The following is a 24,297-nucleotide window of genomic DNA, read 5'->3' on the forward strand; positions in this document are numbered from 1 at the left end:
TCTTAAGAAGGTGATCTACAAACAGCTGGACTCTTAGGCTTACATGCTAAGGGGGTTCAGGGGATAGCAATGGAGGAGTGGAACTGGTATAAAGTAAGGTTAGCATAGGTTGTATGCATCCTTGAACAGTAGAGTCTTTAGGGAGCACTTGAAGCTTTCAAAACTAGGGGAGAGTCTTGTGGGGCGAGGCAGAGAGTTCCACAAGATGGGAGCCAGTCTGGAGAAGTCCTGTAAACGGGAGTGCGATGAGGTAACCGGAGAGGAGGAGGTCATGAGCAGAGCGAAGGGGACGGGAGGGAGAGTATCTGGAGACAAGGTCTGAGATATAGGGGGGAGCAGTGCAGTTGAGGGCTTTGTATGTCAGAGTGAGAATTTTGTGTTTGATCCTAGAGGCAAGAGGAAGCCAGTGAAGGGAATGGCTGAGAGTAGCAGCAGATGAAGAGCGACGTGTAAGAAACATGAGTCTGGCAGAGGCATTCATTATGGATTGTAAGGGAGCTAGGCGGCAGGTGGGGAGACCAGAGAGGACAGAGTTGCAGTAATCAAGGCGGGAAAGAATGAGAGTGTATTAAAATCTTAGTTGTGTCTTGTGTAAGGAAGTGTCTAATTTTGGAGATGGTTTTTAAGGTGGAAGCGGCAGGCTTTAGCCAAGGACTGAATGTGAGGAGTGAAGGAAAGATCTGAGTCAAATGTGACCCCGAGACATCGGGCATGCAGGGTAGGGGTAATGATGGAGTTATCGACAGTTATAGAGATATTGGGGGTGGAGATTTTGGATGAAGGGGGGAAAATGAGGAGCTCAGATTTGGAGATATTTAGCTTGAGGTAGTGGGAAGACATCCAGGAAGAGATGTGAGAAAGACAGTGACACGGGTTAGCAAGGAAGGAGATAGGTCTGGTGCAGAGAAGTAGATTTGGGTGTCATCGGCATACAAATGATATTGGAAACCATGGGACTTAATTAGGGAGCCTAGTGATGTGTAGATTGAGAAGAGAAGGGGACCGAGGACAGAGCCTTGCGGTACTCCGACAGATAGTGGTGACGGGGCAGAGGAGGCCCCAGAGAAGGCTACACTAAAGTTACGGTTTGATAGGTAGGAAGAGAGCCACGAAAGGGCTGTGTCACAGATGCCGAAGGATTGGATGGTTTGGAGCAAAAGAGGGTGGTCGGCAGTGTCAAATCAGAGGAGGATAAGCATAGAGAAGTGGCCTTTTGATTTTGCTGTAAGTAGGTCGTTGGTGACCTTAACAATAGCTGTCTCTGTGGAGTGATAGGGACGAAATCCAGATTGCAGCGGGTCAAGAAGGGGGTTTAACGTAAGGAAATGGGATAGGCGTGCATATACTAGTTTTCTCCAACATAGGTGTGTCCGGTCCACGGCGTCATCCTTACTTGTGGGATATTCTCTTCCCCAACAGGAAATGGCAAAGAGCCCAGCAAAGCTGGTCACATGATCCCTCCTAGGCTCCGCCTTCCCTAGTCATTCTCTTTGCCGTTGCACAGGCAACATCTCCACGGAGATGGCTCAGAGTTTTTTGGTGTTTAAATGTAGTTTTTATTCTTCTATCAAGAGTTTGTTATTTTAAAATAGTGCTGGTATGTACTATTTACTCTGAAACAGAAAAGAGATGAAGATTTCTGTTTGTAAGAGGAAAATGATTTTAGCAACCGTTACTAAAATCGATGGCTGTTTCCACACAGGACTGTTGAGAGGAATTAACTTCAGTTGGGGGAAACAGTGAGCAGACTTTGGCTGCTTGAGGTATGACACATTTCTAACAAGACTTGGTAATGCTGGAAGCTGTCATTTTCCCTATGGGATCCGGTAAGCCATTTTCTTAATTTTCAATATAAGAATAAAAGGGCTTCACAAGGGCTTTAAAGACTGGTAGACATTTTTCTGGGCCAAAACGATTACTTTATAAGCTTCCTTAAGTGAGGGGAGTAAGCATGGTACTGCATCATCTCCTTCTATGTCTACACCAGTCTTGCCCACTCAGGAGGTCCCTAGTGAATCTAGTGCGCCAATCCTCCTTACTATGCAACAATTAACGGCTGTAATGGATAATTCTATTAAAAACATTTTAGCCAAAATGCCCACTTATCAGCGAAAGCGCGACTGCTCTGTTTTAGATACTGAAGAGCATGAGGACGCTGATGATAATGGTTCTGACATGCCCTTACACCAGTCTGAAGGGGCTAGGGAGGTTTTGTCTGAGGGAGAAATTTCAGATTCAGGAAAAATTTCTCAACAAGCTGAACCTGACGTTATTACATTTAAATTTAAATTGGAACATCTCCGCGCTCTGCTTAAGGAGGTGTTATCTACTCTGGATGATTGTGACAATTTGGTCATTCCAGAGAAATTATGTAAGATGGACAGGTTCCTAGAGGTCCCGGTGCCCCCCGAAGCTTTTCCTATACCCAAGCGGGTGGCGGACATTGTAAATAAAGAATGGGAAAGGCCCGGCATACCTTTTGTCCCTCCCCCTATATTTAAGAAATTATTTCCTATGGTCGACCCCAGGAAGGACTTATGGCAGACAGTCCCCAAGGTCGAGGGGGCGGTTTCTACTCTAAACAAACGCACCACTATCCCTATAGAAGATAGTTGTGCTTTCAAAGATCCTATGGATAAAAAATTAGAGGGTTTGCTTAAAAAGATGTTTGTTCAGCAAGGTTACCTTCTACAACCAATTTCATGCATTGTTCCTGTCACTACAGCAGCGTGTTTCTGGTTCGAGGAACTAGAAAAGTCGCTCAATCAAGCATCCTCTTATGAGGAGGTTATGGACAGAGTTCAAGCACTTAAGTTGGCTAACTCTTTTACCTTAGACGCCACTTTGCAATTAGCTAGATTAGCGGCGAAAAATTCAGGTTTTGCTATTGTGGCGCGCAGAGCGCTTTGGCTGAAGTCTTGGTCAGCGGATGTGTCCTCCAAGAACAGATTGCTTAACATCCCTTTCAAGGGGAAAACGCTGTTTGGCCCTGACTTGAAAGAGATTATTTCAGACATCACTGGGGGAAAGGGCCACACCCTTCCTCAGGATAGGTCTTTTAAGGCTAAAAATAAAACAAATTTTCGTCCCTTTCGCAGAAACGGACCAGCCTCAAATTCTACATCCTCTAAGCAAGAGGGTAATTCTTCTCAAACCAAGCCAGCCTGGAGACCGATGCAAGGCTGGAACAAAGGTAAGCAGGCCAAGAAGCCCGCTACCGCTACCAAGACAGCATGAGATGCTGGCCCCCGATCCGGGACCGGATCTGGTGGGGGGCAGACTCTCTCTCTTCGCTCAGGCTTGGGCAAGAGATGTTCAGGATCCTTGGGCGCTAGAAATAGTTTCTCAAGGTTATCTCCTGGAATTCAAGGAACTACCCCCAAGGGGAAGGTTCCACAGGTCTCAATTGTCTTCAGACCAAATAAAAAGACAGGCATTCTTACATTGTGTAGAAGACCTGTTAAAAATGGGAGTGATTCATCCTTTTCCATTAGGAGAACAAGGGATGGGGTTTTACTCCAATCTGTTCATAGTTCCCAAAAAGAGGGAACATTCAGGCCAATTTTGGATCTCAAGATCCTAAACAAATTTCTCAAGGTCCCATCGTTCAAGATGGAAACCATTCGGACAATTCTTCCTACCATCCAGGAAGGTCAATTCATGACCACGGTGGATTTAAAGGATGCGTATCTACATATTCCTATCCACAAGGAACATCATCGGTTCCTAAGATTCGCCTTTCTGGACAAGCATTACCAGTTTGTGGCACTTCCATTCGGACTAGCCACTGCTCCAAGAATTTTCACAAAGGTACTAGGGTCCCTTCTAGCGGTGCTAAGGCCAAGGGGCATTGCAGTAGTACCCTACTTGGACGACATACTGATTCAAGCGTCGTCTCTACCACAAGCAAAGGCTCATACGGACATTGTCCTAGCCTTTCTCAGATCTCACGGGTGGAAAGTGAACGTAGAAAAAAGTTCTCTATTCCCGTCAACAAGAGTTCCCTTCTTGGGAACAATAATAGACTCCTTGGAAATGAAGATTTTTCTGACAGAAGCCAGAAAATCAAAACTTCTAAGCTCTTGTCAAGTACTTCATTCTGTTCTTCTTCCTTCCATAGTGCAGTGCATGGAAGTAATAGGTTTGATGGTTGCGGCAATGGACATAGTTCCTTTTGCGCGAATTCATCTAAGACCATTACAACTGTGCATGCTCAGACAGTGGAATGGGGATTATACAGATTTGTCCCCGACGATCCAAGTAGATCAGAGGACCAGAGATTCACTCCGTTGGTGGCTGACCCTGGACAACCTGTCCCAAGGGATGAGCTTCAGAAGACCAGAGTGGGTCATTGTAACGACCGACGCCAGCCTGGTGGGCTGGGGCGCGGTCTGGAAACACCTGAAGGCTCAGGGTCTATGGTCTCGGGAAGAATCTCTTCTCCCGATAAACATTCTGGAACTGAGAGCGATATTCAATGCTCTCAAGGCTTGGCCTCAACTAGCAAAGGCCAAATTCATAAGGTTTCAATCAGACAACATGACGACTGTTGCATATATCAACCATCAGGGGGGAACAAGGAGTTCCCTGGCGATGGAAGAAGTGACCAAAGTAATTCAATGGGCGGAGCTTCACTCCTGCCACTTGTCTGCAATCCACATCCCAGGAGTGGGAAATTGGGAAGCGGATTTTCTGAGTCGTCAGACATTTCATCCGGGGGAGTGGGAACTCCATCCGGAAATCTTTGCCCAAATAACTCAATTATGGGGCATTCCAGACATGGATCTGATGGCGTCTCGTCAGAACTTCAAGGTTCCTTGCTACGGGTCCAGATCCAGGGATCCCAAGGCGACTCTAGTAGATGCACTAGTAGCGCCCTGGACCTTCAACCTAGCTTATGTGTTCCCACCGTTTCCTCTCATTCCCAGGCTGGTAGCCAGGATCAATCAAGAGAGGGCTTCGGTGATCTTGATAGCTCCTGCGTGGCCACGCAGAACTTGGTTTGCAGACCTGGTGAATATGTCATCGGCTCCACCATGGAAGCTACCTTTGAGACGGGACCTTCTTGTTCAAGGTCCGTTCGAACATCCGAATCTGGCATCACTCCAACTGACTGCTTGGAGATTGAATGCTTGATTTTATCAAAGCGTGGGTTCTCAGATTCTGTCATTGATACTCTTATTCAGGCTAGAAAGCCTGTAACTAGGAAAATTTACCATAAAGTATGGAAGAAATATATCTGTTGGTGCGAATCGAAAGGATTCCCATGGAACAGGGTAAAAATTCCTAAGATTCTATCCTTTCTACAAGAGGGTTTGGAGAAAGGATTATCTGCAAGTTCTTTGAAGGGACAGATTTCTGCTTTATCTGTTTTACTTCACAAGAAGCTGGCGGCTGTGCCAGATGTTCAGGCTTTTGTTCAGGCTCTGGTTAGAATCAAGCCTGTTTACAAACCTTTGACTCCTCCTTGGAGTCTCAATTTAGTTCTTTCAGTTCTTCAAGGGGTTCCGTTTGAACCCTTACATTCCGTAGATATTAAGTTATTATCTTGGAAAGTTTTGTTTTTGGTTGCAATTTCTTCTGCTAGAAGAGTTTCAGAGTTATCTGCTCTGCAGTGTTCTCCTCCTTATCTGGTGTTCCATGCAGATAAGGTGGTTTTGCGTACTAAACCTGGTTTTCTTCCGAAAGTTGTTTCTAACAAAAATATTAACCAGGAGATAGTTGTGCCTTCTTTGTGTCCGAATCCAGTTTCAAAGAAGGAACGTTTGTTGCACAATTTGGATGTAGTTCGTGCTCTAAAATTCTATTTAGAGGCTACAAAGGATTTCAGACAAACATCTTCCTTGTTTGTTGTTTATTCTGGTAAAAGGAGAGGTCAAAAAGCAACTGCTACCTCTCTCTCTTTTTGGCTTAAAAGCATCATCAGATTGGCTTATGAGACTGCCGGACGGCAGCCTCCTGATAGAATCACAGCTCATTCCACTAGGGCTGTGGCTTCCACATGGGCCTTCAAGAACGAGGCTTCTGTTGATCAGATATGTAAGGCAGCGACTTGGTCTTCACTGCACACTTTTACCAAATTTTACAAATTTGATACTTTTGCTTCTTCTGAGGCTATTTTTGGGAGAAAGGTTTTGCAAACCGTGGTGCCTTCCATCTAGGTGACCTGATTTGCTCCCTCCCATCATCCGTGTCCTGAAAGCTTTGGTATTGGTTCCCACAAGTAAGGATGACGCCGTGGACCGGACACACCTATGTTGGAGAAAACAGAATTTATGTTTACCTGATAATTTACTTTCTCAAAGGGTGTGTCCGGTCCACGGCCCGCCCTGGTTTTTTAATCAGGTCTGATGATTTAATTTCTCTAACTACAGTCACCACGTTATCATATGATTTCTCCTATGCAAATATTCCTCCTTTACGTCGGTCGAATGACTGGGGAAGGCGGAGCCTAGGAGGGATCATGTGACCAGCTTTGCTGGGCTCTTTGCCATTTCCTGTTGGGGAAGAGAATATCCCACAAGTAAGGATGACGCCGTGGACCGGACACACCGTTGGAGAAAGTAATTTATCAGGTAAACATAAATTCTGTTTTTCGAGAAGCTTTGAAGCAAGAGGGAGGAGGGAAATAGGGCGGTAGTTGGATGGGGAGGTAGGATTAAGGGAAGGTTTTTTTGAGGATAAGTGTGACCAGTGCATGTTTCATCGATGAGGGAAATGTACCAGTGTTGAGGGAGAGGTTGAAAATTTGCTGGTGATGAGATACACCATTCTTAGAAGGCTTTTTTTTTTTTTTTTTTTTTTTTAGGGAATATATTCCTGGGCGGCAAAAACCAAAACCATTTTTTTTTTAAAAAAAAAACTGACTAATTTAAGTAAATTTAAAACATTTTTGTACGTCTTCTTTTTTTTTTCTTTTCTTTTTTTTAGTAATGTAGCACTGTTTGTTCTTTACTATGCATATATAAAAATGCCTTGAATGTCCCTTTAAAGAAAATAGTAAATCCTATCCTAGAAAAAAATCTCTCACTCTGGGCTGGGTACACATTCTATGACCCTGCAACATGCTCAGCCCTGGGTGTTCAATATCGCTCTCAGGAAGCTGTGCTGTCCCCAGAGTCACAGGCAGTTAACCCCAGACAAAGTAAATTAATACAATACACAGAGAAAGTCCAGCACTCGCTTGCAAGTTCTCAGCTAAGATTAAAAGCAAAACAAAATTTCTCTTGTTAAGTGTGTTCAGTCCACTGGTCATCCATTACTTATGGGATATATTCTCCTTCCCAACAGGAAGTTGCAAGAGGATCACCCAAGCAGAGCTGCTATATAGCTCCTCCCCTCACATATCATATCCAGTCATTCTCTTGCAACCCTCAACAAAGAAGGAGGTCGCGAGAGGAGTTGGAGTTTTTACTTAATTATTCTTCAATCAAAAGTTTGTTATTTTAAATGGCACCGGAGTGTGCTGTTTTTTCTATCTCAGGCAGTATTTGGAAGAAGAAACTGCCTGCGTTTTCTATGATCTTAGCAGGCGTAACTAAGATCCACTGGCTGTTCTCGACATTCTGAGGAGTGGGGTAACTTCAGAAAATGGGAATAGCATGCGGGGTCTCCCGCAAATGAGGTATGTGCAGTACAATATTTTCTGGGGATGGAATTGACTAAGAAAACACTGCTTTTACCCGTATGATGTAAGTACAGCCTTAAATGCAGTAGTAGTGACTGGTATCAGGCTGATAAATGTATGCACAGTAGAGTTATTTTCTAGGGACTAGAATTTGACTGAAAAAATACTGTTAATACTGATATAATGTGTGAGCCTTAACTGCAGTAGAAGCGACTGGTAGCAGGCTTAGTAATAACTTTACACAGCATCTGAAATGTTGTTTTTTAAAACGTTTACTGGCATGTTAATCGTTTTGTGAGGTACTTTGGTGATAAATCTTTTTGGGCATGATTTTTTTCCACATGGCTAACGTATATTTCTGCATAGAAACCGTTATATCAGGTCTCCCACTGTTGTAATAGGAGTGGGAGGGACCTTTTTTTAGCGCCTTGTTGCGCAGTTAAAATTCTAGCACAGTCTTCCTGCTTCTTCCTCTTTGATCCAGGACATCTCCAGAGAGCTCAGGGATCTTCAAAATTCGTTTTTGAGGGAGGTAATCAGTCACAGCAGACCTGTGACAGTGTGTTTGACTGTGATAAAAGCGTTAAATCTTAATTTGATTTCCGTTTTTGGGTACTGAGGGGTTAATCATCCTTTTGCTAATGGGAGCAATCCTCTGCTAATTAATACATTTAAAGAATTGTTGACTATAACTGAATTCTTTGTTATTCAACTGTGTTTTTTAGAAAAGCGCTGCAGCGTTTTTTATATTGCTTGTAAACTTATTGAAAGTAATTGCCAAGCTTGCTAGCTTCATTGCTAGTCTGTTTAAACATGTCTGATACAGAGGAATCTGCTTGTTCATTATGTTTAAAAGCCGATGTGGAGCCCAATAGAAATATGTGTACCAATTGTATTGATATTACTTTGAATAAAAGTCAATCTGTACCGATAAAGAAATTCTCACCAGACAACGAGGGGGAAGTTATGCCGTCTAACTCTCCTCACGTGTCAGTACCTTCGTATCCCGCTCGGGAGGTGCGTAAGATTGAGACGCCAAGTACATCAAGGCCCTTACAAATCACTTTACATGATATGGCTAATGTTATGAAAGAAGTATTATACAATATGCCCGAGTTAAGAGGCAAGCGCGACAGCTTTGGGTTAAGGACAGAGCGCGCCAATGACACGAGAGCCATGTCTGATACTGTGTCACAATTTGCAGAACATGAGGACGGAGAGCTTCATTCTGTGGGTGACGGTTCTGATTCGGGGAGACCGGATTCAGAAATTTCAAATTTTAAATTTAAGCTTGAGAACCTCCGCATGTTGCTAGGGGAGGTGTTAGCGGCTCTGAATGATTGTGACACGGTGGCAATCCCAGAGATATTATGTAGGCTGGATAAATACTATGCGGTACCGGTGTGTACTGACGTTTTTCCTATACCAAAGAGGCTTACAGAGATTATTAGCAGGGAGTGGGATAGACCCGGTGTGCCTTTTTCCCCTCCTCCGATATTTAGAAAAATGTTCCCTATAGACGCCACCACACGAGACTTATGGCAGACGGTCCCTAAGATGGAGGGAGCAGTTTCTACTTTAGCCAAGCGTACCACTATCCCGGTGGAGGATAGCTGTGCTTTCTCAGATCCAATGGATAAAAAATTAGAGAGTTATCTTAAGAAAATGTTTGTTCAACAAGGTTTTATATTACAGCCTCTTGCATGCATTGCGCCTGTCACTGCTGCAGCAGCATTCTGGTTTGAGTCTCTGGAAGAGGCGATTCGCACAGCACCATTGGATGAATCTTTGAGCAAGATTAGAACCCTTAAGCTGGCTAATGCGTTTGTTTCGGATGCCGTAGTGCATTTAACCAAACTTACGGCTAAGAATTCCGGATTCGCCATACAGGCGCGCAGAGCCCTATGGCTTAAATCCTGGTCAGCAGATGTAACTTCTAAGTCTAAACTACTAAACATTCCTTTCAAAGGGCAGACCTTATTCGGGCCCGGCTTGAAGGAAATTATTGCTGACATTACAGGAGGTAAGGGCCACACCCTTCCTCAGGACAGGGCCAAATCAAAGGCCAAACAGTCTAATTTTCGTGCCTTTCGTAATTTCAAGGCAGGAGCAGCATCAACTTCCTCCACTCCAAAACAGGAAGGAACTACTGCTCATTACAGACAGGGTTGGAAAGGCAACCAGTCATGGAACAAGGGCAAGCAGGCCAGAAAGCCTACTTCCGCCCCTAAGACAGCATGAAGACAGGGCCCCCTTTCCGGAGACGGATCTAGTGGGGGGCAGACTTTCTCTCTTCGCCCAGGCTTGGGCAAGAGATGTACAGGATCCCTGGACGTTGGAGATTATATCTCAGGGATGCCTTCTGGATTTCAAAACTTCTCCTCCACAAGGGAGGTTTCATCTGTCAAGGTTATCAACAAACCTAGTAAAGAAAGAGAGGCATTTCTACAATGTGTACAAGACCTCTTAGTGATGGGAGTGATCCACCCAGTTCTGCGGACGGAACAGGGGCAAGGGTTTTATTCAAATCTGTTTGTGGTTCCCAAGAAAGAGGGAACCTTCAGACCAATCTTAGACTTAAAAATTTTAAACAAATTCCTAAGGGTTCCATCGTTCAAGATGGAAACCATTCGGACCATCCTACCCATGATCCAAGAGGGTCAATATATGACCACAGTGGACTTAAAGGATGCCTACCTTCACATACCGATTCACAAAGATCATTATCGGTACCTAAGGTTTGCCTTTCTAGACAGGCATTACCAGTTTGTAGCTCTTCCCTTCGGGTTAGCTACGGCCCCGAGAATTTTTACAAAAGTTCTGGGCTCACTTCTGGCAGTACTAAGACCACGAGGCATAGCGGTGGCTCCGTACCTAGACGACATTCTGATACAAGCGTCAAGTTTTCAAAATGCAAAGTCTCATACAGAGATAGTTCTAGCATTTCTGAGGTCGCATGGGTGGAAAGTGAACGTGGAAAAGAGTTCACTGTTACCACTCACAAGGGTCCCTTTTCTAGGGACTCTTATAGATTCTGTAGAGATGAAGATTTACCTGACGGAGTCCAGGTTATCAAAGATTCTCAATGCTTGCCGTGTCCTTCACTCCATTCCAAGCCCATCAGTAGCTCAGTGCATGGAAGTAATCGGCTTAATGGTCGCGGCAATGGACATAGTGCCATTTGCGCGCCTACATCTCAGACTGCTGCAACTATGCATGCTAAGTCAATGGAACGGGGATTACTCAGACCTGTCCCCTTTGCTAAATCTGGATCAGGAGACCAGAGATTCTCTTCTCTGGTGGTTGTCACGGGTTCATCTGTCCAAAGGAATGACTTTTCGCAGACCAGATTGGACGATTGTAACAACAGATGCCAGCCTACTAGGCTGGGGAGCAGTCTGGAACTCCCTGAAGGCTCAGGGATCGTGGACTCAGGAGGAGAGACTCCTCCCGATAAACATTCTAGAATTAAGAGCAATATTCAATGCTCTTCTAGCTTGACCTCAGTTAGCAACACTGAGGTTAATCAGATTTCAGTCGGACAACATCACGACTGTGGCTTAAATCAATCATCAAGGGGGAACCAGGAGTTCCCTAGCGATGTTGGAAGTCTCAAAGATAATTCGCTGGGCAGAGTCTCACTCTTGCCACCTGTCAGCGATCTACATCCCAGGCGTGGAGAACTGGGAGGCGGATTTTCTAAGTCGCCAGACCTTTCATCCGGGGGAGTGGGAACTCCACCCGGAGGTATTTGCTCAACTGATTCGTCGTTGGGGCAAACCGGATCTGGATCTCATGGCATCTCGCCAGAACGCCAAGCTTCCTTGTTACGGATCCAGGTCCAGGGACCCAGGTGCGGTGCTGGTAGATGCACTAGCAGCCCCTTGGGTTTTCAACATACCTTATGTGTTTCCACCTTTTCCGTTGCTACCTCGACTGATTGCCAGGATCAAACAGGAGAGAGGATCGGTGATTCTGATAGCGCCTGCGTGGCCACGCAGGACCTGGTATGCAGACCTAGTGGACATGTCGTCCTGTCCACCATGGTCTCTACCCCTGAGGCAGGACCTTCTAATTCAGGGTCCTTTCAACCATCCAAACCTAATTTCTCTGAGGCTGACTGCTTGGAAATTGAACGCTTGATTCTATCAAAGCGTGGGTTTTCGGATTCGGTTGTTGATACATTAATACAGGCTCGGAAACCTGTTACCAGAAAAAATTTCCACAAGATATGGCGTAAATATTTATATTGGTGTGAATCCAAGAGTTACTCATGGAGTAAGGTTAGGATTCCTAGGATATTGTCTTTTCTACAAGAGGGTTTAGAAAAGGGCTTATCCATTAGTTCACTAAAGGGACAGATTTCTGCTCTGTCTATTCTTTTACACAAGCGTCTGGCAGAGAATCCAGACGTCCAGGCTTTTTGTCAGGCTTTGGCTAGGATTAAGCCTGTGTTTAAAACTGTTGCTCCTCCGTGGAGCTTAAACTTGGTTCTTAAAGTTCTTCAGGGTGTTCCGTTTGAACCCCTTCATTCCATTGATATAAATCTTTTATCTTGGAAAGTTCTGTTTTTGATGGCTATTTCCTCGGCTCGAAGAGTCTCTGAGTTATCTGCCTTACATTGTGATTCTCCTTATCTGATCTTTCATTCAGACAAGGTAGTCCTGCATACTAAACCTGGGTTTTTACCTAAGGTTGTTTCTAACAGGAATATCAATCAAGAGATTGTTGTTCCGTCGTTATGTCCTAATCCTTCTTCAAAGAAGGAACGTCTTTTGCATAATCTAGACGTGGTCCGTGCCCTGAAGTTCTACTTACAGGCAACTAAAGATTTTCAACAAACTTCTTCTCTGTATGTCGTTTACTCTGGACAGAGGAGAGGTCAAAAGGCTTCGGCTACCTCTCTCTCTTTTTGGCTTTGTAGCATAATACGCTTAGCCTATGAGACTGCTGGACAGCAGCCTCCTGAAAAAATTACAGCTCATTCCATTAGAGCTGTGGCTTCCACCTGGGCCTTTAAGAATGAGGCCTCTGTTGAACAGATTTGCAAGGCTGCAACTTGGTCTTCACTTCATACTTTTTCCAAATTTTCCAAATTTGACACTTTTGCTTCTTCGGAGGCTGTTTTTGGGGGAGAGGTTCTACAGGCAGTGGTTCCTTCTGTTTAATGTTCCTGCCTTGTCCCTCCCATCATCCGTGTACTTTAGCTTTGGTATTGGTATCCCATAAGTAATCGATGACCCGTGGACTGAACACACTTAACAAGAGAGAACATAATTTATGCTTACCTGATAAATTTATTTCTCTTGTAGTGTGTTCAGTCCACGGCCCGCCCTGTCTTTTTGAGGCAGGTTCTAAATGGTAAATTATAACTCCAGTCACCACTGCACCCTATAGTTTCTCCTTTCTCGTCTTGTTTCGGTCGAATGACTGGATATGACATGTGAGGGGAGGAGCTATATAGCAGCTCTGCTTGGGTGATCCTCTTGCAACTTCCTGTTGGGAAGGAGAATATATCCCATAAGTAATGGATGACCCGTGGACTGAACACACTACAAGAGAAATAAATTTATCAGGTAAGCATAAATTATGTTTTATACAGTTTTTAAGATGTATCTTTTATACAACTTTTATATGTACTCTGCATTTTAATGTGTACTCTGTATGTTGATGCTGGCATCTTGTCTATCATTTGTTTTGATTACTAGTTTTGTTTAAAATCCTCACCGAGGACTTCACTTAGTTATTTACATATAATAACTTTATTATATTTTTAAATAAACAATCACCATTTTTATAAATACATTTTAATTATTTTTTTCCATAGACATTTAGCTCTTTATAAGAGCGCTTATCCACCCTTTCCTTTTGCAACTTTGTTTTGCAGGGAGAAAAGCTAGTAGAATGGTGCAGAGGCCACAGCAGAGAGATACTGTACATATACGCGCGCGCACACACATCTCTTAAATGCTATGCTGTCTATCTGTGTCTCCATCTCTACAACTTTCTCTTTGTTCTACAGAACTTGAATCAGAATCCACGTACTCTTCTACCCAAGTTTTTTGGGCTGTACTGTGTACAGGCAGGGGGCAAGAACATCCGTATTGTAGTGATGAACAACCTGCTCCCACGTTCTGTCAAAATGCACCTCAAGTATGACCTTAAAGGATCCACCTACAAGAGAAGGGCGTCTCCTAAAGAGCGTGAGAAGGGCTTCCCCACCTACAAAGATCTGGACTTCATGCAGGACATGTCAGATGGGTTGTTTTTAGACACAGACATGTACAGTGCTCTATGCAAGACTATCCAAAGAGACTGCCTGGTGAGACTTCTTCCAGCTTTGTAAAAGACCCCTGTAATTTAGTCCTTGTTTATTATCACTCCTCTTTTGTTAATAGCTGAACAATATTCTCTCATACCACTAGTATGAAAGTTTTATATAAATATATTAATTGCTGGTGGGCATTCAATTTACAGCCCGGCTTTTTAACCACGTACCCTGCTTCTCTCTCTTACCTAGGTTTTGCAGAGCTTTAAGATAATGGATTATAGCTTGCTTGTGGGCATACACAACATTGATCACTTTCAGAAGGAATGTGCCGTGGTGGATGGGCAAGCTCAAGCAGACTTGAAACGTCCAGCTGCTCAGAAAGCTCTTTATTCCACAGCAATGGAATCCATCCAGGGAGAGGCACGGCGAGGAGGATCCATTGAGACTGATGACCAGTATGTTCTAAGTGTTCTTCTTTCACTGTTGTGTTTTAGATAACACTGCTTCCTCTTCATAGTGTAATTTTTTTTAGAAGTTAGTATTGAAGAGATACTAAAGGGAAAATTAAACTTTATTGGTGCAAATAGAGCATGACATTTTAAACTACTTTCCATTTTAGTTTTATTTAAATTGCTTTGTTCTCTTGGTATCATTTGTTGAAAAACAGAGGTAGGCTCCAGAGCAGTACTAATGGGAACTAGCTGGTGATGGGGGGGTGCACATATATTCCTCTGTCATTGACTCGCCAGGTGTGTTCAGCTATCTCCCTGTAGTGCATTGCGGCTCCTTCAGCAAAGGAAACCAAAAGAATTAAGCAAATTTGATAATAGAAAAAAATTGTAAAGTTGTTTGAAGCATGAAAAGAAAAAAAATTGGTCTTTCATATCCATTGAAGCACGTTAATTACCATTTTTGGTTAAATAAAGGAAATACAGTTTACAAATACCATTTCTTAATTGAAAACTACCGAACAATTACTTTTAATGTCTCATTTAGAGGGGTCTTTAAAATGTTAGATAAGTATATATCAGAATTAAGTACCACATTGCAAAAGATCTACAATACATATTTAGCTTATCTTCCCTGATTATGACCTATTGAGAGAGGTGTAAATGAGTCTATGCACCAATTTAAATAATCAACCTGGTATATTCTTAGATCCAGTCTCTCTAGAGTGCTACAAGCAAGTACAATGTTATCATTTATTAAACCACAAAAACAAACAAAATACATTTGTACTACAATATTTTATTATAAGAAAAGGGTACATTAAAAATCTCTGCTGTGTGTAATGATTGTTCTTGTCCCACATTTCCTAGAGGCCAAAATCAGATTTTGTAACCTACGTTTTTTTATTTTATTTTATTTAAATGCTCCAAATTGCCTAAACCCAGGATTGTGATTATGTAGAGCAGTGGACAAATTATTTTATAGCTAGCCACAGTTAAGAGAGATAAGATAGAGACCCGAGTTTTCAAGCCGTTTTGCATAATTGAGTTTTAAATGTTTTATTTTGCAAGTAGATTTCTCCTGTTAAGTGTGGTCAGTCCACGGGTCATCATTACTTCTGGGATATTAACTCCTCCCCAACAGGAAGTGCAAGAGGATTCACCCAGCAGAGCTGCCATATAGCTCCTCCCCTCTACGTCACCTCCAGTCATTCTCTTGCACCCAACGAATAGATAGGATGTGTGAGAGGACTGTGGTGATTATACTTAGTTTCATACCTTCAATCAAAAGTTTGTTATTTTATAATAGCACCGGAGTGTGTTATTCCTTCTCTGGTAGAATTTGAAGAAGAATCTACCTGAGTTTTTTCTATGATTTTAGCCGGCGTAGTTAAGATCATATTGCTGTTTCTCGGCCATCTGAGGAGAGGTAAACTTCAGATCAGGGGACAGCGGGCAGATTAATCTGCAAGAGGTATGTAGCAGCTTATTATTTTCTGACAATGGAATTGATGAGAAAATTCTGCCATACCGATATAATGTAAACTCAGCCTTAAATGCAGTAGCAGCAACTGGTATCAGGCTGTCATGTATGTATATTTTACACTTCAGTATTCTGGGGAATGGCACTTCACTGGAATTATACTGTATGCATAAGACTTTAGCCTAATTTGCAGGGACTAGCAACAGGCTTTTTAATAACACTTAACTTATTTATGTTAAACGTTTTTTGCTGGCATGTAAAATCGTTTAATTTTCTGAGGTACTGGGTGAAAAAATGTTTTGGGCACTATTTTTTTCCACTTGGCAGTCGTTTTATTTAATTTCTGACAGTTTACTGATCTCTCTCACTGTTGTGTGTGAGGGGGAGGGGCCTTTTTTGGCGCTTTTGCTACGCATCAAAAAATTCAGTCAGAAGTTTGTCTTCCCTGCATGATCCGGTTCATCTCTACAGAACTCAGGGGTCTTCAAAACTTGTTTTGAGGGAGGTAATCACTCACAGCAGAGCTGTGAGATTGTAGTTGACTGTGATAAAAAACTTTTATTTCTGTATTTTTTTTCTGCTATCAGGGTTAGTTATCCTTTGCTAATGGGAGCAATCCTTTGCTAAAAGTGTGTTTTTTTTTTTACAAGGATTTGATGCTATAACTTTTCAGTTTATCAATTTTCAACTGTCATAACTTTTTCTGTGCTTCTTATAGGCACAGTACGTTTTCATATTATAGTAAATTACTTGAAAAGTATTTCCAAGTTGCTAGTTTATTTGCTAGTGTGTTAAACATGTCTGTTTCAGAGGAAGATATCTGTGCTATATGTGCTAAAGCCAAAGTGGAGCCCAATAGAAATTTATGTACTAACTGCATTGATGCTACTTTAAATAAAAGTCAATCTGTACAAATTGAACATATTTCACCAAACAACGAGGGGAGAGTTATGCCGACTAACTCGCCTCACGTGTCAGTACCTGCATCTCCCGCTCGGGAGGTGCGTGATATTGTAGCGCCGAGTACATCTGGGCGGCCATTACAAATCACATTACAGGATATGGCTACTGTTATGACTGAAGTTTTGGCTAAATTACCAGAACTAAGAGGTAAGCGTGATCACTCTGGGGTGAGAACAGAGTGCGCTGATAATATTAGGGCCATGTCAGACACTGCGTCACAATTGGCAGAACATGAGGACGGAGAGCTTCATTCTGCGGGTGACGGTTCTGATCCAAACAGACTGGATTCAGATATTTCAAATTTTAAATTTAAGCTGGAAAACCTCTGTGTATTACTAGGGGAGGTGTTAGCGGCTCTGAATGATTGTAACACAGTTGCAATACCAGAGAAAATGTGTAGGTTGGATAAATATTTTGCGGTACAGTCGAGTACTGACGTTTTTCCTATACCTAAGAGACTTACTGAAATTGTTACTAAGGAGTGGGATAGACCCGGTGTGCCATTCTCACCCCCTCCAATATTTAGAAAGATGTTTCCAATAGACGCCACCACACGGGACTTATGGCAAACGGTCCCTAAGGTGGAGGGAGCAGTTTCTACTTTAGCTAAGCGTACCACTATCCCGGTGGAGGATAGCTGTGCCTTTTCAGATCCAATGGATAAAAAGTTAGAGGGTTACCTTAAGAAAATGTTTGTTCAACAAGGTTTTATATTGCAACCTCTTGCATGCATTGCGCCTGTCACGGCTGCAGCAGCATTTTGGTTTGAGTCTCTGGAAGAGACACTTGAATCAGCTCCATTAGATGAGATTACACACAAACTTAAAGCCCTTAAGTTAGCTAACTCATTTATTTCGGATGCCGTAGTACATTTAACTAAACTTACGGCTAAGAATTCCGGATTTGCCATTCAGGCGCGCAGAGCACTGTGGCTAAAATCCTGGTCAGCTGATGTTACTTCTAAATCTAAATTGCTTAATATTCCTTTCAAAGGGCAGACCTTATTCGGGCCCGGGTTGAAAGAAATTATCGCTGACATTACAGGAGGTAAAGGCCATGCCCTGCCTCAAGACAGAGCCAAACCTAAGGCTAGACAGTCTAATTTTCGTTCCTTTCGTAATTTCAAAGCAGGAGCAGCATCAACTTCCTCTGCACCAAAACAGGAAGGAGCTGTTGCTCGCTACAGACAAGGCTGGAGACCTAACCAGTCCTGGAACAAGGGCAAGCAGGCCAGGAAACCTGCTGCTGCCCCTAAGACAGCATGAATCGAGGGCCCCCGATCCGGGAACGGATCTAGTGGGGGGCAGACTTTCTCTCTTCGCCCAGGCTTGGGCAAGAGATGTCCAGGATCCCTGGGCGTTAGAGATCATATCTCAGGGATACCTTCTGGACTTCAAATCCTCTCCCCCAAGAGGGAGATTTCATCTGTCAAGGTTGTCATCAAACCAAATAAAGAAAGAGGCGTTTCTACGCTGCGTACAAGATCTTTTATTAATGGGAGTGATCCATCCGGTTCCACGGTCGGAACAAGGACAAGGGTTTTACTCAAATCTATTTGTGGTTCCCAAAAAAGAGGGAACTTTCAGGCCAATCTTGGATTTAAAGATCCTAAACAAATTCCTAAGAGTTCCATCGTTCAAAATGGAAACTATTCGGACAATCTTACCCATGATCCAAAAGGGTCAGTACATGACCACAGTGGATTTAAAGGATGCTTACCTTCACATACTGATTCACAAAGATCATTACCGGTATCTAAGGTTTGCCTTTCTAGACAGGCATTACCAGTTTGTAGCTCTTCCATTCGGATTGGCTACGGCTCCAAGAATCTTCACAAAGGTTCTGGGTGCTCTTCTGGCGGTACTAAGACCGCGAGGAATTTCGGTAGCTCCGTACCTAGACGACATTCTGATACAAGCTTCAAGCTTTCAAACTGCCAAGTCTCATACAGAGTTAGTACTGGCATTTCTAAGGTCGCATGGATGGAAGGTGAACGAAAAGAAGAGTTCTCTCTTTCCACTCACAAGAGTTCCCTTCTTGGGGACTCTTATAGATTCTGTAGAAATGAAGATTTACCTGACAGAAGACAGGTTAACAAAGCTTCAAAATGCATGCCGTGTCCTTCATTCCATTCAACACCCGTCAGTAGCTCAATGCATGGAGGTGATCGGCTTAATGGTAGCGGCAATGGACATAGTTCCCTTTGCACGCCTACATCTCAGACCGCTGCAATTGTGCATGCTAAGTCAGTGGAATGGGGATTACTCAGACTTGTCCCCTACTCTGAATCTGGATCAAGAGACCAGAAATTCTCTTCTATGGTGGCTTTCTCGGCCACATCTGTCCAGGGGGATGCCATTCAGCAGGCCGGACTGGACAATTGTAACAACAGACGCCAGCCTACTAGGTTGGGGCGCTGTCTGGAATTCTCTGAAGGCTCAGGGACAATGGAATCAGGAGGAGAGTCTCCTACCAATAAACATTATGGAATTGAGAGCAGTCCTCAATGCCCTTCTGGCTTGGCCCCAGTTAACAACTCGGGGGTTCATCAGGTTTCAGTCGGACAACATCACGACTGTAGCTTACATCAACCATCAGGGAGGGACAAGAAGCTCCCTAGCAATGATGGAAGTATCAAAGATAATTCGCTGGGCAGAGTCTCACTCTTGCCACCTGTCAGCAATCCACATCCCGGGAGTGGAGAACTGGGAGGCGGATTTCCTAAGTCGTCAGACTTTTCATCCGGGGGAGTGGGAACTTCATCCGGAGGTCTTTGCCCAAATACTTCGACGTTGGGGCAAACCAGAGATAGATCTCATGGCGTCTCGACAGAACGCCAAGCTTCCTCGTTACGGGTCCAGATCCAGGGATCCGGGAGCGGTTCTGATAGATGCTTTGACAGCACCTTGGACCTTCGGGATGGCTTATGTGTTTCCACCCTTCCCGATGCTTCCTCGATTGATTACCAGAATCAAACAGGAGAGAGCATCAGTGATTCTAATAGCGCCTGCATGGCCACGCAGGACTTGGTATGCAGATCTAGTGGACATGTCATCCTGTCCACCTTGGTCTCTACCTCTGAAACAGGACCTTCTGATCCAGGGTCCCTTCAAACATCAAAATCTAATTTCTCTGAAGCTGACTGCTTGGAAATTGAACGCTTGATTTTATCAAAGCGTGGTTTTTCTGAGTCAGTTATTGATACCTTAATACAGGCTAGGAAGCCTGTTACCAGAAAGATTTACCATAAGATATGGCGCAAATACTTATATTGGTGCGAATCCAAGAGTTACTCATGGAGTAAGGTTAGGATTCCGAGGATATTGTCTTTTCTACAAGAAGGTTTAGAAAAGGGTTTATCCGCTAGTTCCTTAAAGGGACAGATTTCAGCTCTGTCCATTCTTTTACACAAACGTCTGTCAGAAGTTCCGGACGTTCAAGCTTTTTGTCAGGCTTTAGCTAGGATCAAGCCTGTGTTTAAAACTGTTGCTCCACCATGGAGTTTGAACTTAGTTCTTAATGTTTTACAGGGTGTTCCGTTTGAACCCCTTCATTCCATTGATATCAAGCTGTTATCTTGGAAAGTTCTATTTTTAATGGCGATTTCCTCGGCTCGAAGAGTCTCTGAGTTATCTGCCTTACATTGTGATTCTCCTTATCTGATTTTTCATTCAGACAAGGTAGTTCTGCGTACTAAACCTGGGTTCCTACCTAAGGTGGTCACTAACAGGAATATCAATCAAGAGATTGTGGTTCCATCTTTGTGTCCTAATCCTTCTTCGAAAAAGGAACGTCTGCTACACAATCTAGATGTAGTCCGTGCCCTGAAATTTTATCTACAGGCAACTAAGGATTTTTGACAAACGTCTTCCCTGTTTGTCGTTTATTCTGGTCAGAGGAGAGGTCAAAAAGCTTCGGCTACTTCTCTCTCTTTTTGGCTTCGTAACATAATTCGGTTAGCCTATGAGACTGCTGGACAGCAGCCTCCTGAGAGAATTACAGCACATTCTACTAGAGCTGTGGCTTCCACTTGGGCCTTTAAGAATGAGGCTTCTGTTGAACAGATTTGCAAGGCTGCAACTTGGTCTTCTCTTCATACTTTTTCCAAATTTTACAAATTTGACACTTTTGCTTCTTCGGAGGCTGTTTTTGGGAGAAAGGTTCTTCAGGCAGTGGTTCCTTCCGTATAAAGAGCCTGCCTGTCCCTCCCGTCATCTGTGTACTTTAGCTTTGGTATTGGTATCCCAGAAGTAATGATGACCCGTGGACTGACCACACTTAACAGGAGAAAACAAAATTTATGCTTACCTGATAAATTCCTTTCTCCTGTAGTGTGGTCAGTCCACGGCCCGCCCTGTTTTTTATGGCAGGTAAAAAAATTTTGAATTATACTCCAGTCACCACTACACCCTTTGGCTTCTCCTTTCTCGTTGGTCCTTGGTCGAATGACTGGAGGTGACGTAGAGGGGAGGAGCTATATGGCAGCTCTGCTGGGTGAATCCTCTTGCACTTCCTGTTGGGGAGGAGTTAATATCCCAGAAGTAATTATGACCCGTGGACTGACCACACTACAGGAGAAAGGAATTTATCAGGTAAGCATAAATTTTGTTTTTTTGAAATGCAGTTTTTAGTTGCTAATGTATGTTGTACAAATATAAACAAACTAATGACTGATTTGATTTCTCCAACATTGGTGTGTCCGGTCCACTGCGTCATCCATAACTTGTGGGAATATTCTCCTCCCCAACAGGAAATGGCAAAGAGCACAGCAAAAGCTGTCCATATAGTCCCTCCTAGGCTCCGCCCACCCCAGTCATTCTCTTTGCTGTTGCACAGGCAGCATCTCCACGGAGATGGTGAAGAGTATGTGGTGTTTAGTTGTAGTTTTTTATTCTACTATCAAGAGTTTGTTATTTTAAAATAGTGCTGGTATGTACTATTTACTCTGAAACAGAAAAGGATGAAGAGCTCTGTTTGTGAGAGGAATATGATTTTAGCAGCAGTAACTAAAATCGTTTGCTGTTTCCACATAGGACTGTTGAGATGAGATAACTTCAGTTGGGGGAAACAGTTAGCAGACTTCTCTGCTTAAGGTATGACTAGCCATATTTCTAACAAGACTGTGTAATGCTGGAAGGCTGTCATTTTTCCCCTCATGGGGACCGGTAAGCCATTTTCTTAGTCTCAAACAGAATAAAGGGCTTAATATGGGCTATAAAACTGGTAGACACTTTTATGGGCTAGATCGATGGCTTATTTGGGCATTTTATACAGCTTGAGGTTGAAATTCACACTTTATAACTTTGGGGAACGTTATTTTCACGGCAGACACTGGCTTAGACACCTTCCCAGTCAGGAAGGGCCTTCTTGTAGTAGGCAGAGCCTCATTTTCGCGCCATTATTGCGCAGTTACTTTTGAGAGCAGGACATGCAGCTGCATGTGTATGGGTCTGGAAGTAGTTGAAAAGATCCCTAGAAGGCTTCATCTGGTATCGTATACCCCCCTGGGTTTGGTAAAGTCGCAGCAAAGGCTGTAGCTGGGACTGTAGAGGGGTTAAAACTATAAACTGCTCCGGTTTTGTCATTTTAAGGGTTAAAGGTCTGAAATTTGGGGTGCAATGCTTTGAATGCTTTAAGACACTGTGGTGAAAATTTGGTTAAAATTGAACAATTCCTTCATAGTTTTTCACATATTCAGTAAAAAAGTGTGCCCTGTTTAAAATTTAAAGAGACAGTAACTGTTTTATTTTAAAACGGTTTTTGTACTTTATTGACAAGTTTAAGCCTGTTTAACATGTCTGTGCCTTCAGATAAACTATGTTCTGTATGTATGGAAGCCAATGTGTCTCCCCCTTCAAAATTGTCTGATAATTGTGCCATAGCGTCCAAACAAAGTAAGGACAGTACTGCCACAGATAGTAAAGTTGCCCAAGATGATTCGTCAGATGAAGGGAGTAGACATAGTTCTACATCATCTCCTTCTGTGTCTACACCAGTTTTGCCCACACAGGAGGCCACTAGTACTTCTAGTGCGCCAATGCTTGTTACTATGCAACAATTGACGGCAGTAATGGATAACTCCATAGCTAATATTTTATCCAAAATTCCTGCATTTCAGAGAAAGCGCGATTGCTCTGTTTTAAACACTGTAGAGCAGGAGGGCGCTGATTATAATTACTCTGTCGTACCCTCACACCAATCTGAAGTGGCCATGAGGGAGGTTTTGTCAGATGGGGAAATTTCTGATTCAGGTAGAATTTCTCAACAGGCAGAACCTGATGTTGTGACATTTAAATTTAAATTGGAGCATCTCCGCGCACTGCTTAAGGAGGTGCTATCTACTCTGGATGATTGTGACAACCTGGTCATTCCAGAAAAATTGTGCAAGATGGACAAGTTCCTAGAGGTTCCGGTGTACCCCGACGCTTTTCCTATACCCAAGCGGGTGGCGGATATAGTGAATAAGGAGTGGGAGAAGCCCGGCATACCTTTTGTCCCCCCTCCTATATTTAAGAAATTATTTCCTATGGTCGACCCCAGAAAGGACTTATGGCAGACAGTCCCTAAGGTCGAGGGGGCAGTTTCTACACTAGCTAAGCGCACTACTATTCGAGGATAATTGTGCTTTCAAAGATCCTATGGATAAAAAATTGGAGGGTTTGCTTAAAAAGATTTTTGTACAGCAAGGTTACCTCCTGCAACCTATTTCGTGCATTATTCCTGTCACTACAGCAGCGTGGTTCTGGTTCGAGGAACTAGAAAAGTCGCTCAGTAGAGAGACTCGTATGAGGAGGTTATGGACAGAATTCACGCACTTAAGTTAGCTAATTCCTTTATTTTAGATGCCGCTTTGCAGTTAGCTAGATTAGCGGCAAAAAATTCAGGGTTTGCAATTGTGGCGCGCAGAGCGCTCTGGCTAAAGTCTTGGTCAGCGGATGTATCTTCCAAGACAAAATTGCTTAATATACCTTTCAAGGGTAAAACCCTTTTTGGGCCAGAAAGAGATTATCTCAGACATCACTGGGGGTAAGGGCCACGCCCTCCCACAAGATAGGCCTTTCAAGGCCAAGAATAAGTCTAATTTTCGTTCCTTTCGCAATTTCAGGAACGGACCGGCCTCCAACTCTGCAGCCTCTAGACAAGAGGGTAATGCTTCACAAACCAAACCAGCTTGGAAACCGATGCAAGGCTGGAACAAGGGTAAGCAGGCCAAGAAGCCTGCTGCTGCTACCAAAACAGCATGAAGGAGTAGCCCCCGATCCGGGTCCGGATCTAGTAGGGGGCAGACTCTCTCTCTTCGCTCAGGCTTGGGCAAGAGATGTTCAGGATCCCTGGGCACTAGAAATAGTTTCTCAGGGTTATCTTCTAGAATTAAAGGAACTACCCCCAAGGGGAAGGTTCCACATGTCTCACTTATCTTCAAACCAAATAAAGAGACAGGCATTCTTACATTGTGTAGAAGACCTGTTAAAGATGGGAGTGATACACCCAGTTCCAACTGTGG

The 24,297-nt window shown here is 43.4% G+C and overlaps 1 protein-coding gene across 6 annotated transcripts in view; it reads left to right on the forward strand.

The window, feature by feature from the left end:
• PIP5K1A (phosphatidylinositol-4-phosphate 5-kinase type 1 alpha) overlaps positions 1-24,297 on the forward strand; it is a 175,341-nt gene that overhangs the window by 68,858 nt on the left and 82,186 nt on the right. For all 6 annotated transcript variants that reach the window (XM_053703705.1, XM_053703714.1, XM_053703739.1 and 3 more), the window contains 2 exons: positions 13,650-13,949; positions 14,148-14,353. In XM_053703705.1, coding sequence (XP_053559680.1) covers positions 13,650-13,949; positions 14,148-14,353 — 506 coding nt within the window. The remainder of the gene's footprint in view (positions 1-13,649; positions 13,950-14,147; positions 14,354-24,297) is intronic.

Source organism: Bombina bombina, chromosome 1 (genome assembly GCF_027579735.1).
Source record: "Bombina bombina isolate aBomBom1 chromosome 1, aBomBom1.pri, whole genome shotgun sequence".
Taxonomy (NCBI): Eukaryota; Metazoa; Chordata; class Amphibia; order Anura; family Bombinatoridae; genus Bombina; species Bombina bombina.